Source organism: Muscardinus avellanarius (genome assembly GCF_963383645.1).
Source record: "Muscardinus avellanarius genome assembly, chromosome: 3".
Lineage (NCBI taxonomy): Eukaryota > Metazoa > Chordata > Mammalia > Rodentia > Gliridae > Muscardinus > Muscardinus avellanarius.
In genome coordinates, this window is record NC_137788.1 from 15,887,881 (window position 1) to 15,903,326 (window position 15,446).

The window sequence follows — 15,446 nt, forward strand, 5'->3', positions numbered from 1 at the left end:
AAAAAGGGCTGGGAGTGTAGCTGAGAGGTAGTACATCCCTGGGTTCAATCTCCAGTATGAGAGAGAGAGAGAGAGAGAGAGAGAGAGAGAGAGAGAGAGAGAGAGAGAGAGGAAGAAGAAGAAGAAGAAGAAGAAGAAGAAGAAGAAGAAGGAGGAGGAGGAGGAGGAGGAGGAGGAGGAGGAGGAGGAGGAGGAGGAGGAGGAGGAAGAAGAAGGAGGAGGAGGAGGAGGAGGAGGAGGAAGGAGGAGGAGGAAGAGGAGGAGAGGAGGAGAAGAAGAAGAAGAAGAAGAAGAAGAAGAAGAAGAAGAAGAAGAAGAAGAAGAAGAAGAGGAAGAAGAAGAAGAAGAAGGAGAAGGAGAAGGAGAAGAAAAAGAAGAGAAGGAGGAGGAGGAGGTTCAATCTCCAGTATGAGAGAGAGAAGAAGAAGAAGAAGAAGAAGAAGAAGAAGAAGGAGGAGGAGGAGGAGGAGGAGGAGGAGGAGGAGGAGGAGGAGGAGGAGGAGGAGGAGGAGAAGGAAGAGAAGCAAGAGGAGGAAGAGGAAGGGGAGGGGGAAGAAGAGAAGGAAGGAGAGGAGAAGGGAGGGGGAGGAAGAAAGGAAATAAAACCAGGGAGAGAAAGAGAACTGGGGTAAGAATTAAGAGGTCTATTTTCGGGGAACATCTGCTAAAGAAGTCAGGAGGACACAGGAGAGGAAACACATAGCACGAGGCAGGCCCATCATCCATGAAGGGAAAGCAGGGAAGCAGGTTGGGCAGGGAGCCTCCAACCACACCCCTGGCAAGTTCTCGGCCAACCTGATGGGCCCCTGGAGCAAACGCTGCCACGAGAGAGCTGTGTTGGGCTGACATGGCCAGGTGCTACTTCTCCCTGGCTCAATTGCTGGCCGAGTTTTCTGATGAGGAGAGGTGTGGTCTTGGCTCAAAAGCTGGAGCACAACATCTGAAAGCTGTCACCTAATGATGTTCCTTGCAACAAAAAGTGATGTTCTTTCTTGAAGGGTGTCTTTTGGGCCACCATGAGCCCTAAGTCATTTCCCCCAGGTTTGCAGTACGCCCGTGTAAATCAGTCTAGGGGAAGCACCTAGGCTAGGTGATTCACTGAGCACCTAGCCTGTGGCAGATGCTTCCAACCTGTTGTCACATATAATCCTCCAGCTGCACCCTCCCACTTTAATAGAACAGGAAGCTGAGGCCCAGAGAAGCAGACAAATTCACCCACCATTGCTGTCCCACCCACACTTTTACTTAAGCCTTCTGTGGCCATCTTGAGCTAGTCACAGCCATACTTTGAGCCTTGGGTTTTCTCCTTTAGAAAAAGTTAAGCTTAGAGAGGATGATGGCCAACACCCACTCCAGCTCTGAAATGCCAGGAGTCTAAAAAGCCCAGAGGTGTGTCCACTGCTGGGCAAGCCACCAAGGCTTGTTGTCCCTTCCTCCCTACTCAACCCTTGCACACAAACCCAGACCACCTTATGCTCCTCATCTGTCCACAGCCCTGCTCACACCATCCCACCTGTCTTCTGACCCTGCCCAACAGATGGTCAAATCCCTGAAGAAGGCCATGGCCCCAGTCTTGAGCGATGTGACTGTGGAGTGGGTCTTCCCTGAGACCACCGAGGTGCTGATATCACCTGTCAGCACGAGCTCCCTCTTCCCTGGAGAACGGCTGGTGGGGTATGGCATTGTGTGTGATGCTTCCTTGTACATCTCCAACCCCAGAGCTGTAAGTATCCTAAAATGTTGAGGGGCCATTGAGGACCCCTAGCCCATACTCACAAACCATCCTTAGTTGCTAAGACTATTTGTGGCATCTAGAAACTAACTGGAACAGGGTTTAAGTTATGGGTGTTGCAGGGTATGGGCCTTTGATCCTGGCGACGCTGCTTATGTAGACGTCACCATCACAAAGAGTGGTTCTCAAGAACCCCTGAAGAAGAGCCACTTGGGTAATCGTTTAAACTGCAGAGCCACAGCTCCAGTTCTGTCAAATAAAACTCCCCGAGGGCAAGTCCCAGGATTCTTTGCTTTATATAATCTCCCCTCAATGACAAAGTACACACTTCGGCTCAAGAACAACTGCGCTCAGGTTTCTTTCTCCAAACACTTTTACTATTTCATACCTCCTTAGATAACTTTGTGTTTTGTTTACTGATAGTCATTCCTTATTTACTTATAGTTAATTGCCTTATTTGGGTGGCAGAAGTGGGATAAAAGCAAAGACCATCTCAAAGGGAGGTGAAATGCATGCTAAGATGTGGGAGAACGCTGTCTCTTCGCCCACCATCCTTCTTTATCTTTCCGTTCTCTTTTGAAAGATTTCTCCTTTTGTTTGTTGCTAAGGAGTCACAGGCTCAGTACCTAGAGTGATTGGACAGATTGGACGTGAACTTGACGTAAGAATAGAAAGGACAAATGCCATAATGGATAGCGGTCATCCATCACTGAATAGAGCTGGAGGAGCAAAGAGGAGTGGTGGGGAGTTTAGCAAACTAGGTAGCCCAGGCCCTGCATAAATTGGACAGACCCTATTCAGCTCTGACAAACAGCTGCCATGGGCAGTATGAGCCCTATCTTAAGTGTGTTTCCAAGAGAAACTGGGATTTGATGTGAAACGTTCAGATGTTTTTAGTGTTGGAGAATGTCTTAAGAGCCATGATCATAGCAATACTGATGTGTTATAGGAAGTGGATTGTTCAGCTGCAGGGGAAAATACTAAAGGGAATCCTAGCCAAGGGACTGCACAGTCCAGGCCCTCCTCAGAGGCCTGAAAGGCTCCAGATCATCCACAGGTGATCCGATAGGAGGGACCCACCGGACCCATCAACTCCATCCTCTTTTGCTTATGGGTGAGATAGCAAGGGTTTCCCCAGCTAGTAGCGGAGACACTGGGTGAACAGCACTTCCACGCGCTGCTGGTGTGAACACACCTTGCGGCCGTCATCCTGGAAAGCATTCCAGAAATAACTATAGATTTATGACCAGCTATCTTATGGTGGTAAAAAAAAAAATAAGTAGCCACAAAGTAAAGGCTAAAAGATAAGGCGGGAGAACATTGTAACCTTGAATTTTAAGGAAAATGAATGGCATGCAGGATTGCCAGTGTGTTTTAAATACAAAGTTCACAATACTAATAAATGTTAGCAGTACGGCCCAATTTTTATCAAACGAAAATGACCCCCAACCGATGTTTTCATGTTATACATGTATGTTTGTATCATGAATTATGGAATAAAGGAAACCTTGCTCATCTAGTTACCTGTTTGGCGACAGAAATGACATTTGTAATTATATTTTTAAAGGTTTTAGTGAGTGAAGTCAAAAATTTAAAAGAGCAGCAACATAAACCATATGAAAAGATAATTCCATTCACCATCTCTTGAACAGAAGTTTGCCTAAATTCCCCAAACAAAAACATCCCTGTTCTGCTGGCTCGGAGCTAGAACCCCCACCACCCCTCTCACCGCCCCGGCCACCCTGTGGAAGTTCTCCCCAGCAGCTAGCCAGGTCTCTTTTCCTCCCTCAGGACAAGAGGCAAAGGTACGGCATGCTGCACTCTCAGGAATCCGGCAGCTCTGTCTTCTACCAGTCTCAGGAGGAGGGACTTGGCTCAGACAGTGGAGACTGTGCCAAGGGCTTGGGGGCACCCTTCCACCTGGGGAGGCCCAAAGATGCCCGGCTATTCAGTGGAGACTTCCCCACCAATCACGGTTGGTCCCACGTGCTTTTGGCGCTGTTACCTTTTGCAAGGGAGTCATAATATTGCTTATATGGAGTGCCTACTATGTGCTAGGAGCTTTGTAAATACCATCTGAGTGCTGTTAGCAGCAGTGGAGGGGGGTACTATTATACCTGTTTTACAGACGGGGACACTGAGCCCTGGAGAATGTAGGCCACGTGGCTGAGTTCTTGGAGCTTGAATAAGGTAAACAGGATAGTACCGACAAAGAGTTGCGACCTATCTGACTCCAAAGCCTCTTTTCGGCATTTGCTTGCATTTACCAATCACCCAGTAAGGCTAGGTACTGAGCGCAGTGTGGAAAACGGAAATAACTGGCATTAGTGCCCGCCCCACAGGAGCTCCCCACCTGGTGGAGAGATACAGCCGACCTTAACCCAATAGAAATGGAGGAACAGAGGCCACAACTGTGGGGATCTCAGGGACAGAGAGCACATCCGCTCGAGGATGTAGACAAGGGCTCTGCGCGGAGACTGGTTCTTAGAAGCGGGGAAGGGGGGAGAGGTTCCGGGCCCCAGAAACTGCCTGGATGGGGGTGTGGAGGTGAGACGCTTAGAAAGCACATACAGTCGCCTCGTTCGTTTGGCTCACACTGTACCTTTAAAAGGGCAATCGTCATAATCCTGCTACTCATCCACAAGCTCGCCATCCCTGCACACAGAAGGGAGAGTGGCTGGGAAGCCGGACAAGGGCCAGATCAGGCCAGGCTTTGAACACCGGGTACATCAGCAGGCAGTGGGGCAATTCAGAAGTTTCTAGCAGGAAAGAAACATGCAAACTTCTCGCTTTCCCATCCATCCTCACCCTGATGGCTCCCTGGTCACTCCCCCCGCCCAGGTCTGGACCTCTCCCAGCGACGGAGGGCATACAGCACCAACCAAATCACCAACCACAAGCCCTGCCCAAGGGCCACCACAGCCAGCGACTCCACGGTGTCTGCCAAGAGGCACCCGCTGCGGAAAGCCAAGCTGCAGGACCTCACCAGTCACACCAGCCTGGATGCCCAGCGGTGGCAGACTGACCTGCAGGTAGCTGAGCGGGGCAGGCTCGGGAGGTGCTGGGGCGGCCAGGGCTGCGAAGGACTGAGTCCTGTGCCTCAGCCCTAAGGCCGGGGCCTGCCCGGCACTCGCGTGGATGAACAGAATGCTAACACAGCACCGACTTCAAACCCGACTCCTAAGTAATAGTTTGTACTCAAAGGGAAGTTCTCAGTTGTCTACGAGGACCAGGTAGCCACCTGCCCGGGAAAGTGAACCGTGCCTTCCTCCCTTTCCTGGACTTTCATCGGCCCAACCCCGAAGGACATCATTGCAATCCTGATACTCATCCCCAGTCGCCTATCCCCGCACACAGCACCTCCTAGGCAGCAAGGGGCATCGCATTAGATGTCAAGGCACCTCTGCCAGAGGAGGAAGTTGGGGAGTCGGCCACCCTCACTCAGTAGAGATATGCAAAATGAGGGCCAGAGAAGTTGAGCAAGCTGCCCAGGGCAACACAGCCATCAGGGGACAGCAGCCCAGCACCCTCTGCCTTTGAAGTGCCCGCTTTCCCCTTCATGGCACAACTTCTGCCAACCCCAGCATCAGAACACCCCCCCAGGCCGGGCGTGGTGGCGCACACTTGTAATCCCCACACTTGGGAGGCTGAGACAGGAGGATCGCACAGGTTCGAAGCCAGCCTCAGCTACTTATTGAGGCTCTCAGCAACTTAGTGAGACCCTGTTTCTAATAAAATATAAAATAGGTCTGGGAGTATATCCCGGAGGTAGAAAGCCTCTGGGTTCCACCCCCAGTGCCACCAAAAAAAAAAAAAGAACACCCCCCCAGGGCAAAGGGAGTCTGAGAACCAGAGCCCACCTGGAAGGGGGCCCCCAGGATCTGCTAGACCAGGGCTGCTTGCTCGCAGCACCATGACTCTGATGATCCCGTGCTGAGGAGGGAGCTGTCCTGGGCACAGTGCAGTGCTGGGTGGCATCCTGACTCCACACACGGGAGACCGATAATAACATCCCCAGGCGTGGAAACCCAGACAGACGCTGCCAATGTCCCCTAGGGAGAAGAGGCATCCAGTTGAAAACCAGTGTCCTAAACCAAATCACGATTTGACCCATTTTCTTGTGGAGTGTTTGTTTGCTTGTTTTGTTTGTTTTTTTGTGTGTGGGTTTTTGTTTTGTTTTGTTTTTGGTACCCGGGATTAAACCCTGGAGTGTTCTGCCTCTGTGCTACATCCCTAGCCCTTTTTAATTTCTGAAAGAGTCTTGCTAAATTGCTGAGGCTGGTTTCAAACCTGTGATCCTCTATCTCAACCTCCCAAGCACTGGGGTCATAGGCCTTGCACCACCACACGCCGCTGATGCGACCCATTTTCTTAAGAATGGGCTTGGTGTAGATTTGTCCTGAGTCCGTGGCGCCCTGAGGGCAGGCTTTCACTCTCCCACCACCACCCGACCCTCCCTGCCACCTTCCCTGGGGGGCTTCTCTGTGCTCAGCCAGGGCCACTCGGTGCCCCTGGGGGACTCGGGCCTTAGAGTTGGCAGTTCCTCCCCGCTTGTGTTTCTTCTTGACCTCTCCGAGGCCCAGTGGCCTCGTCTACAAGATGGAGAGTAGGTAGTGTGGCTGACTGAGCCTCCCCCATCAACAGGTATTTATTAGAAGCCACCTGTGAGTGGAGGACTCTTCTGGGCCTTGGTTGACATCCGTTAAAGTGCTGGGCCCATCCTGGCACCCGGCGTGTGTCCTCCGTGGCTGCTGTCCTTGGGGAGGCCCTGGGTACTCAGCTATCCCTTCACTTCCCTTCTGCTTGGCTCTTCTGGCCCAACTTTGCTCACCCTTCCCCAAGCCCCAACCCCTGCTGCCTTCCTTCCCGATCTGATTTCCCCCCAACCCACTTGTGCCTGCATGTGTACACACACACACACACACACACACACACACACACACACACACTCTCTCCCTGCAGCCTCTGGCTGGATGAAGGGTTGTATCTTAGACTCATCTGTTGCCATGGAAACTATAGCAGCTTCAGTTTCTCTCCCTGACCCAGCATGGATGGTCATGAGGGAAGCGAAAAGGGAGTCCCAGTCTCTGAAATGAGAGGAGGGTTAAGGATGCCCTGGGACCCGGCGGTCATGGCTGGGTACCACTTCTCACAAAGGTCATCCCAAGAGTGACCCGTCTCCTCCTCCCGCACCCTTGTACTATCTCTAAGACCTCTGGTCCAGAAACAGGACGGTAGACCCCCCCACTAAACAGGAAGGCACGCTTCTTCCCCTCCCAGTAAGTATTTAACAGGGAAGAAAAACACCCATGATTAATTGTTGACCTTAAAAAATTCTGCTAAGCCAGGTGTGGTAGTGCACACCTATAATCCTAGTACTTGAAAGGCTGAGACAGGAGGAATGCAGGTTTGAGGCTAGCCTCAGCAACTTAGCGAGACCCTGTTTCAAAAGAAAAAATAAAATAGGATATACTGAGGTGCTCCTTGGAAGTAGACCTCCACCAGATTTAGTCCCAGCAAAAGAGAGAGAGAGAGAGAGAGAGAGAGAGAGAGAGAGAGAGAGATTGATTTTTTTTAATTCTGTTAAACCCAATAAGTGTCTTTGCATCTTCAGTCTTCTCTCCTACCAGAGCGTATCTGTGGTTGCAGACGCTTGACATTCACACTTAATTACTTTAATGCTCTTCACTTAAAAAGTAATAATGCATACTCAGCGTTTGCAATAAAAACCTTCATTCAAACAGTTCAGCCAGAAATAAAGTACAAATGAAAGTCCCTCCCCTATGCTAAGACCCACTTGACTTCGAGTGTTTCTTTCTAGAAATACTAACACAAGCATACATTCATGCATTCGTGCACAGCACACACATTTTAAACAGTTACATATACAAACTGTTCTCTAACATTTTTTTTGTACAAGGGATTGAACCCAGGGGTGTTGTACTATTGAGCTATACCCCCAGCCCTTTTTAACTTTTTATTTTGAAACAGGTTCTAAGTTGCTGAGGGTCTCACTAAATGAATAAGGCCAGCCTCAAACCTGCAATCCTCCTGTCTCAGCCTCCCAAATACTGGGATTACAGGGGTATACCACCACACCCAGTCCCCAACTTAAGTGTTTTTAAATTTACTTTTTATACACAGTAAATTACTCTTTGTGGCAAGAGGTCCTATGAGATTTGACAAATACCTTTATAGTCATGTAATCTTTGCCATAATTGAAATACACAACAGTCACAATTGAATTCTTAAAAATAATAGCTAGGCATGGTGGCACGTGCTTGTAATCCCAGTATTTGGGAGGCTGAGACAGGAAGATTGCAGGTTTGCCACCAGCCTCAGCTACTTAGTGAGGCCTCTGCAACCTAGTGAGACCCTGATTCAAAATAAAGAATAAAAAATAGGGCTGGGATATAGCTTGGAGGTAGATGTCCCTGGGTTCAATCCCCAGTACCTGAAAAATAAAAGTTTTATCAGGCCAGGCATGATATAAGGAAATCCTTCTGCTGCTGCATGATGCCCTAGTGCACAGATAAAACATACCTTACTCACCTTCCCACTCCAATGAATATGTAGTTTCCAGATTTTTACTCTGTTAACAATGCAGCAATAAATATACAATGCTTGTATATAGACATCGCACCCTTGTGGATTGCCATGGGATTGAATTCCTAATAGTGGAACTACAGGGTCACAGGTCTTTGAACATTTTATTTGTTGCTAGATAGTTTGTTTCTACAAGTACAGCCAGGCGTGGTGGCGCACACGCTTGTAATCCCCGCGCATAGTTTGTTGCTAAAAGTATAGCCAGGCGTGGTGGCGCACACCCTTGTAATCCCCGCGCTTGGGAGGCTGAGACAGGAGGATTGTGCGGGTTCGAAGCCAGCCTCAACTGGCTTAAGAGACCCTGTTTCCAAATAAAATATTAAAAGAAATAGGTCTGGGAGTATAACCTGGAGGTAGAAGGCCCCATGGGTTCCATTCCCAGTACCACCAAAAAAAAAATTAAAAATTAAATAAATAAATAAATTATTCTCCTACAAGTGTGTACCAGTTTATACTCTGACGTACAGTCCATGAGAGACCCCGTCCCCCACTGACAACCGTGGGTGTCATCAAACATCTAAATATTTGTCGACGTGCAAGACAGAAAATCATAACTTGTTTTAATTTTCATTGCTTGAACTTCTCATTAAGCTGAGCATTTTTTTCCCCCGTGGGTATATTGGATACTTTTTGCTATAAACTGTTCATAAAGGCCATTAACGCATTATTCTATTAAGTTTGCCCTTTTCCACCAAAGACTTATAAGAGCATTTTCTTTAAAAAAAAAATGATCTTCGCCATGCATGCTGCAAATATGTTTTCCAGTTTACCCCCTTTCCTTTTGATGTCTGTACCAGCATAAGAATAGACAGATTAAATCAGCAACACAGAACAGAAAGTCCATAAATAAAACCAAATGTGCATCTCTGTCGGGATAGGAGGTGGGGAACTGATTAAACCATGGGGACTCGATGGGTAAACTGTACTCAGTATTAGCACTGAGGTCTGTGCCGTTTGGAAAATCAAGGAAAAGCTGCTTCCTATCCCCTTTCGGTAAAATAAACTTCATGTGACTCAAAGATTTAAACATACAAACAAAAATAAGATCACAAAAACTCTAGAATATTTTTTGAGTGGGAAAGACCTTTGAAGCTTGACATATGGGAAAACATACGGGGAAAGGTTGGTAATTTTAACCACACACACAAATTTTTAACTTTATGCCAAAAAAAATGTAGGTTTAGAATTCTCCATGGTGTGTGATTTTTTTTTTTTAATGGTTTCTCATGGCTTGGAGTGTATCCACGGTTTGGGATTATTCTTGTGAAGGTCTTTCGCATCATGGCTTTCTGGGTCATAGAGGGGCAGTACCCCAGGAGGAGCGTGGTGCCCAGGGACAGACGAGGCTAGGGGCAGGAGGAAGGATCCTCCAGCCCATGGGCTCTGCACCCTCTTCCTCTTCTCGCACCCCCTAGCCCTTGCTGAACAGCGGCCAGGACCTGAGCCAGCGCCCCAAACTCCATGGCCCCGGAGCCCGCAGACCCTCTCTGCTGCCCCAAGGCTGCCAGCCCACCCTGCCCTTGGGCCAGGAGACCCAGGCCTGGAGCCCCCTGAGGGAGCTGGAGCCTTCGTCCAGTCTGAAGCTAGCCCTGGACAGCCGCAGCCCTGGAGACCTGGGTAAGTGCTATAATGTCCAGAACCCCACAGGCCCTGAGTTCCAACACCTGCATCTGTGCCCTTGAGAGAGTCTGTTGCGTGTGTGCGCGCGCGTGCAAACACACACACACACACACACACGCCCCTCAGATGCCCACTCAGCCCTGCCCTCCAGCAGCGTAAGAGTGTAGCCCCTTCCTCAGCTCAAGTGCCCCCACCCCGTCCTATCTGGTCCCTCGGGTACTGGCTTCCTCCTCCCACGATCTGTCCCTCTCTCTCTCTTGGGGACAAACCCAGGCCTCCCCAGCTGACCTAGGAAAGGAGGTCCGCTCCGTGGCTCCCCTGGGAAGGGAGACGAGTTTGTACTTTTAGGGAGCACTGAGCCCTAGGGAGAAATGATATTCCCGAGGGCTATTCCCTCTGTCCCCCAGCTCAGCGCTCAGCCCTCCTGTCCCCCCGCCCACAGAACCATCCCATCACCCCTCCGCCTTTGAGAGCGACATGTCCTCAGACTGGGAGCCCATGGCTGAGGCCGAGGAGCGGGCCACCTTCGGCAGGCCCACCACCCCAAGCCCAGTGCTGGGCAAGGCCCTGGTCAAAGGCTTGCATGACAGTCAACACATGCAGTGGGAGGTGAGCTTCGAGCTGGGACCCCCGGGCCCGGAGAGGGGAGGCCAGCGCGACACTGACCTCTGGAGCGAGACCTTCCACCACCTGGCGGCCCGCGCCATCATCCGCGACTTCGAGCAGCTGGCGGAGCGCGAGGGCGAGATCGAGCAAGGTGAGGAACATGGTCCCCAACTGGCCTGGTAGCTCCGCCCATTTCCCCACCCACTCCCAAGAGCCGCCTTCTTATCCCCGCCCATAGCCACTCCCACTCCAAGATCTGCCCGCCCCTTCCTCGAAGCCCCGCCCAGTTCCCCGCCCACTCCCATCCAGGAGGCGCCCTGCTTACTAACCTGCCTGTCCACTAGGCCCCACCTCTCTTCATGGCCCCGCCCACAGCCCCACCTCCTCCCTACCTCCAGCTCTGACCCTCCCCACTCCACTCAAAGGCCACCATCAGCCCTCCTTCCTAAGCTCCTTAGCTTCCTTCCCCCTGCCCGCTGCCCACCAGTAAGGCTGCTCCATTTTGGCCCTCCAACCACCACCTCCAGGTACCTCCCCTACGCGCAGACACCCTGAGCTTCATGCCCCAGGCCCGCCAGCATCCCTCTGCTGCCAGGTGCCCTCTCCCCCAGCCACCCCACCAGGGATGCATCCTCTTCTCCCCTTCCTTCCGATCTCAAGGGCCCCCCAAACACCCTTAAGTCCAGCGCCCAGTCCTCTGCGGGGCCCCGGAGACAGATCAAGGGCCCAGACCTGTCCATCCACACACTCACCCGCGGGATTACTCGCTGCCCATCAGCAGGGCGATCCTTACCCAGAGCGCTAGACACCGACCCGCAGAGGAGCCGACGCTAATCACATAGTTACACAAGTAATTAATTGAGTGCATTTGTCCTAAGTGCAATTATGAAGGAATGCAGGGATCCAAGCGGCTGCTCGGCGGGGACGATGATGGGGGGGCTAATGAAGTCCGGGAATTGGGTAGTTCCCCCCCCAGAAAGTGGCTGGCAGGACCTTGATGGCAGGACCTGGAGAAGAGCTGGAGATACAAAGGAGGTGTATAGCTTCTTTGTTTCAGGTTTATGCAATATTTACACTAATAATGCTTATGTTTTATTTGCTTTTGGGGATGGTGGGTGCTAGTGTTTCTTCCCTGAGCACTTCCCCTTACAGTGTACAAAGTACTGTCTGCCCTTCATCCTTGGGCTCCTCACACAGCCCTCCGCAGGCCCCAAGCCTCAGAGTCAGTGGGAAGGGCTTGGCCTTTGGGGGCGCGTCATCCTGAACCCTCCGCATGACCAACTTCCCTCTCTGCTTTTCAGAATTCTAGTTTCAGTTTATTGGGTCAGATCAGTGGTTCCGACCCACCAGTCAGGGCACCTATGAAGCCCTGTGGCAGGTTCCACTGGACATCTGCAAAATAAAAATACAGACAAAACGGAGAGTTTGGGGGGATAAAAAAAAAAACACTACAGTTAAGGAATCTGGCTTTTATTTTAAGATAATGGCTTTTTTAAAAAATGAACACAGCCTTGATTTTGTGAAATGATGATTTTTTCTTCATTAATGTCTCCAATGAGCAAGCTGGCGATTCCTTGATTTTTAAGGCCTCTTTAATCCCAAAGATGGGGACCACTGGTGGAGCCCTCCTTTTAGCTTCCAGAGCTTTCCGGGCAGGTGGGACTTTCAGAGGCCAAGCAGTGACCCCGGCTCCTCCCCCAAAGGGTCCCATCGCCGCTACCAGGTGAGCGCTGTGCACACCAGCAGAGCCTGCAACGTCATCAGCAAATACACCGCCTTCGTGCCCGTGGACATGCGCGAGAGCCGGTACCTGCCCACGGTGGTGGAGTACCCCAACTCCGGTAAGGCGTGCAGGTGGCTGGGGCGCCCCTTAGGGCCACAGGACCCTGCAGGTTGGAGGAGAGGCTGAGATGCTGCGGGGAGGGTGCCCTGCAGGGCCCAGAAGCAGAGACCCCAGCAGCAGGCGTTTGGCCACATGGGGTAGGCCACACGCGAGTCCCCATTGCAATCCTTTTTACTCACCAGATGAACATGACTTTACTGTATTTTTTCCAATTGGAGCAATGATATGTGTCCCTTGTATAAAACTCCAAAATACAGAAAGATGTAAAATTACTCAAAATGACCTGGAATGAGCGCAGTTGACCTCCTTGGTGTGACCGTCCTTCCACATTTCTCTTGATGGATATCTGTCTACATGTAGAGAAATCAAAGACACAATGTTAAATGAGTTTTACAAAATATGGGTCTGTAAAGATCTATCCAGGAAAGTGAATCCCTACGCTTGTCTTAACAGCAGTGGTATATTCTACCGTGGGGAGCTTTTGCCATCAAAATATCCAATCAGAGCTGGACGTGGTGGCGCACGCTTGTAATCCCCACACTTGGGAGGCGGAGACAGGAGGATCGCGCAGGTTTGGAGCCAGCCTCGCTGGCTTAAGAGACCCTGTTTCCAAATAAAAAATATAAAATAGGTCTGGGAGTGTAGCCCGGAGGTAGAAGGGCTTCCAGGAACCCCAGTACCAAAAAAAATTTTTTTTAATTAAAAAAAAAATAGCCAATCAGGCCAGGCATGGTGTCGCACACTTGGGAAGCCGAGACAGGAAGATCACGGTTAAAGGACAGCGCCAGCAAGCAGTGAGATTCATCAGCCTAGTGAGAGCCTGTTTCAAAATAAAAATAAAAACATAGCTGAGAAGTAGAATGCCCCTGGATTTAATCCCTAGTACACTAAAAAGAAAAAGAAAAGAAAAAAAAAAAAGCCAATCAGACCATTGTCCTGAAGCACTGTGTACATATATTAAACCAAAGAGTTCTGCAAAGCAGGTATATTATTACCCCATTTCACAGAAGGGACACAGAAGAAGAGGGAACAGTTAAGTAACTTGCCTGAGCGCACACAGTGTGACAGGCAGAGCCAGGCTTTGAATTCCAGGGCCCTGGCTCCAGAGTCTATATTCTCTCCTACCTTTCTCTGCCTTGTAAGGCTCATCATGACACCTTTAACCTATTCAGACCATTAGCTTGTTCCTCATTGACTGTTGGATATTACACTGGTAAAGACCTCTTTGTGTACCTGTCCAGTTTTCCCCTAGGGGTTGGTAAACTTGAACCGCTATAGCAAGGGTGTCAAACCCTGATGCTCGGCATCAAACTACCTCCTGCTCCCCAAGCGCCTTGCACACCCATCTTCTCCAGCGCCCACTACCGCTTATCCTAAACTCTGCCCGTCTCCGTGGGTGTGGTGGTGTGTGTCTATAATCCCTGTATGTGAGATGCTGAGACAGGAGGATCACAGGTTTGAGGCCAGCCTCAGCAACGTAGAAAGGCCCTTAGCCACCTCGGGGGATCCTGTCTCAGAAAACAATAAATAGGGCGGGTGCGGCGGTGCACGCTTGTAATCCCCGTATTTGGGAGGCGGAGACTGGAGGATCGCGAGACCCTTCACAGCTCAGTGAGACCCTGTTTCAAAAAAACAAAAAGACTAAGCCGGAAGTGGGAGCACACGCTTGTAATTCCAGCGCTTGGGAGGCTGAAACAGGAGGATTGCACAGGTTCGAAGCCAGCCTCAGCTACTTAGTGAGACCCTGTTTTGAAATAAAATATAAAGTAGGTCTGGGAACATAGCCCGGAGGTAGAAAGCCTCTGGGTTCCACTCCCAGTACCACCAAAAACAAACAAACAAACAAACAAAAAAATAAATAAACTAACAAAAAATAGCTGGGGGTGTAGCGTGGAGGTACAATGCCCCTGGGTTCCATCCCCAGTTCCACAAAAAAATAAAAATAAAAAATAAAAATAAAAAGGGACTGGAGGTGTAGCTCAGAGGTAGACTGGCCCTGGATTCAATCCCCAGTACCATAAAAATAAAAATAAATTCTGCCCATCAGATAGAGGAGAAAATAATCTCTCCGGAGGCATTCCTTTCATCTTTTCACGAGATGCTTTCCGTGTTTTTGAACTCTGTTCGCTTTCTTTTCTGAATTACACTTCCCCATCCTTCGCAGTTCCTTCTTTCTAAGCAGACCCCCCAGAAATAACGGGTTTGGGAATAAAAACATCCTCTTGCTCTCCCCCCTGCCCCCTTCTCGTGTCCACAATGATTAGTCACCCACCTCCCTACCGAGGTTCTCATGCAGGTTGCCGGGACGCCTCCCCCACCATCTCTGCCCCTGCCGCCCAGCCTGGGCAGTCAAGGCCTGGCCCAAATCTGCACCCAAAGCCACCCACCATCCGGGCCAGCACTCCCCCTCAGGAGGTCTAAGAAACTAAAACCCTTGCTTCTTGTCCTGTGAATATCCACCGGGTATAAAAAATAGGAAATGCCAGGCTGGGGTGTACATTTAGGGACCACTGGGTTAAATAAAGGCCAAATGCGTTCGTCAGCCTGGGGCCTCTCAGAGCTCCTAGCGTTTGAACACGCACCGATAGGCGGGGAGAAGGGACCATGGACTGGAGCTTCGCCAAACCCTTTCCCAATATAGCTCTATTTTGTCAGGAGCAACTTGTAGACCGCTGTTCTCCGAGAGGGCGTTTCCCTCAACACATTTTACGGGGGATCGGCTTCATAGCTCTTTATCACCCCCTCCTATTGGCAGTGCCTGGGGCCTTCAGGGGCTAACCCTGTGGCAGGGAGATTGGGACATGGGTCTCTGTGGCAGCCAACAGAGAGGAGGTAGGATGCTCCTGAGAAAACCAGCCTTTTGACTAAGTAAGAAACATCGCTCTTTTGGACACATTATCTCAACACATGTACCTACCCAGCAAAGCAGGGGTTGTTATCCTCATTCTCCTTTTATTTTTATTTTATTTATTTATTTATTATTTATTTTGTTACTGAGGATGAAACCCAGGGGCATTTCACCTCCGAGCTACACCCCCC

At 50.2% G+C, this 15,446-nt stretch overlaps 1 protein-coding gene across 1 annotated transcript in view; it reads left to right on the forward strand.

Annotated features, from left to right (window-relative positions):
• Positions 1-15,446, forward strand: part of VWA5B1 (von Willebrand factor A domain containing 5B1) — a gene marked incomplete at both ends in the record, with an annotated part of 40,938 nt that overhangs the window by 20,189 nt on the left and 5,303 nt on the right. The window contains 6 exons of the mRNA XM_080691335.1: positions 1,538-1,723; positions 3,524-3,707; positions 4,574-4,764; positions 9,754-9,955; positions 10,401-10,715; positions 12,268-12,427. Of these exons, the coding sequence (XP_080547461.1) occupies positions 1,538-1,723; positions 3,524-3,707; positions 4,574-4,764; positions 9,754-9,955; positions 10,401-10,715; positions 12,268-12,427 (1,238 nt within the window). The remainder of the gene's footprint in view (positions 1-1,537; positions 1,724-3,523; positions 3,708-4,573; positions 4,765-9,753; positions 9,956-10,400; positions 10,716-12,267; positions 12,428-15,446) is intronic.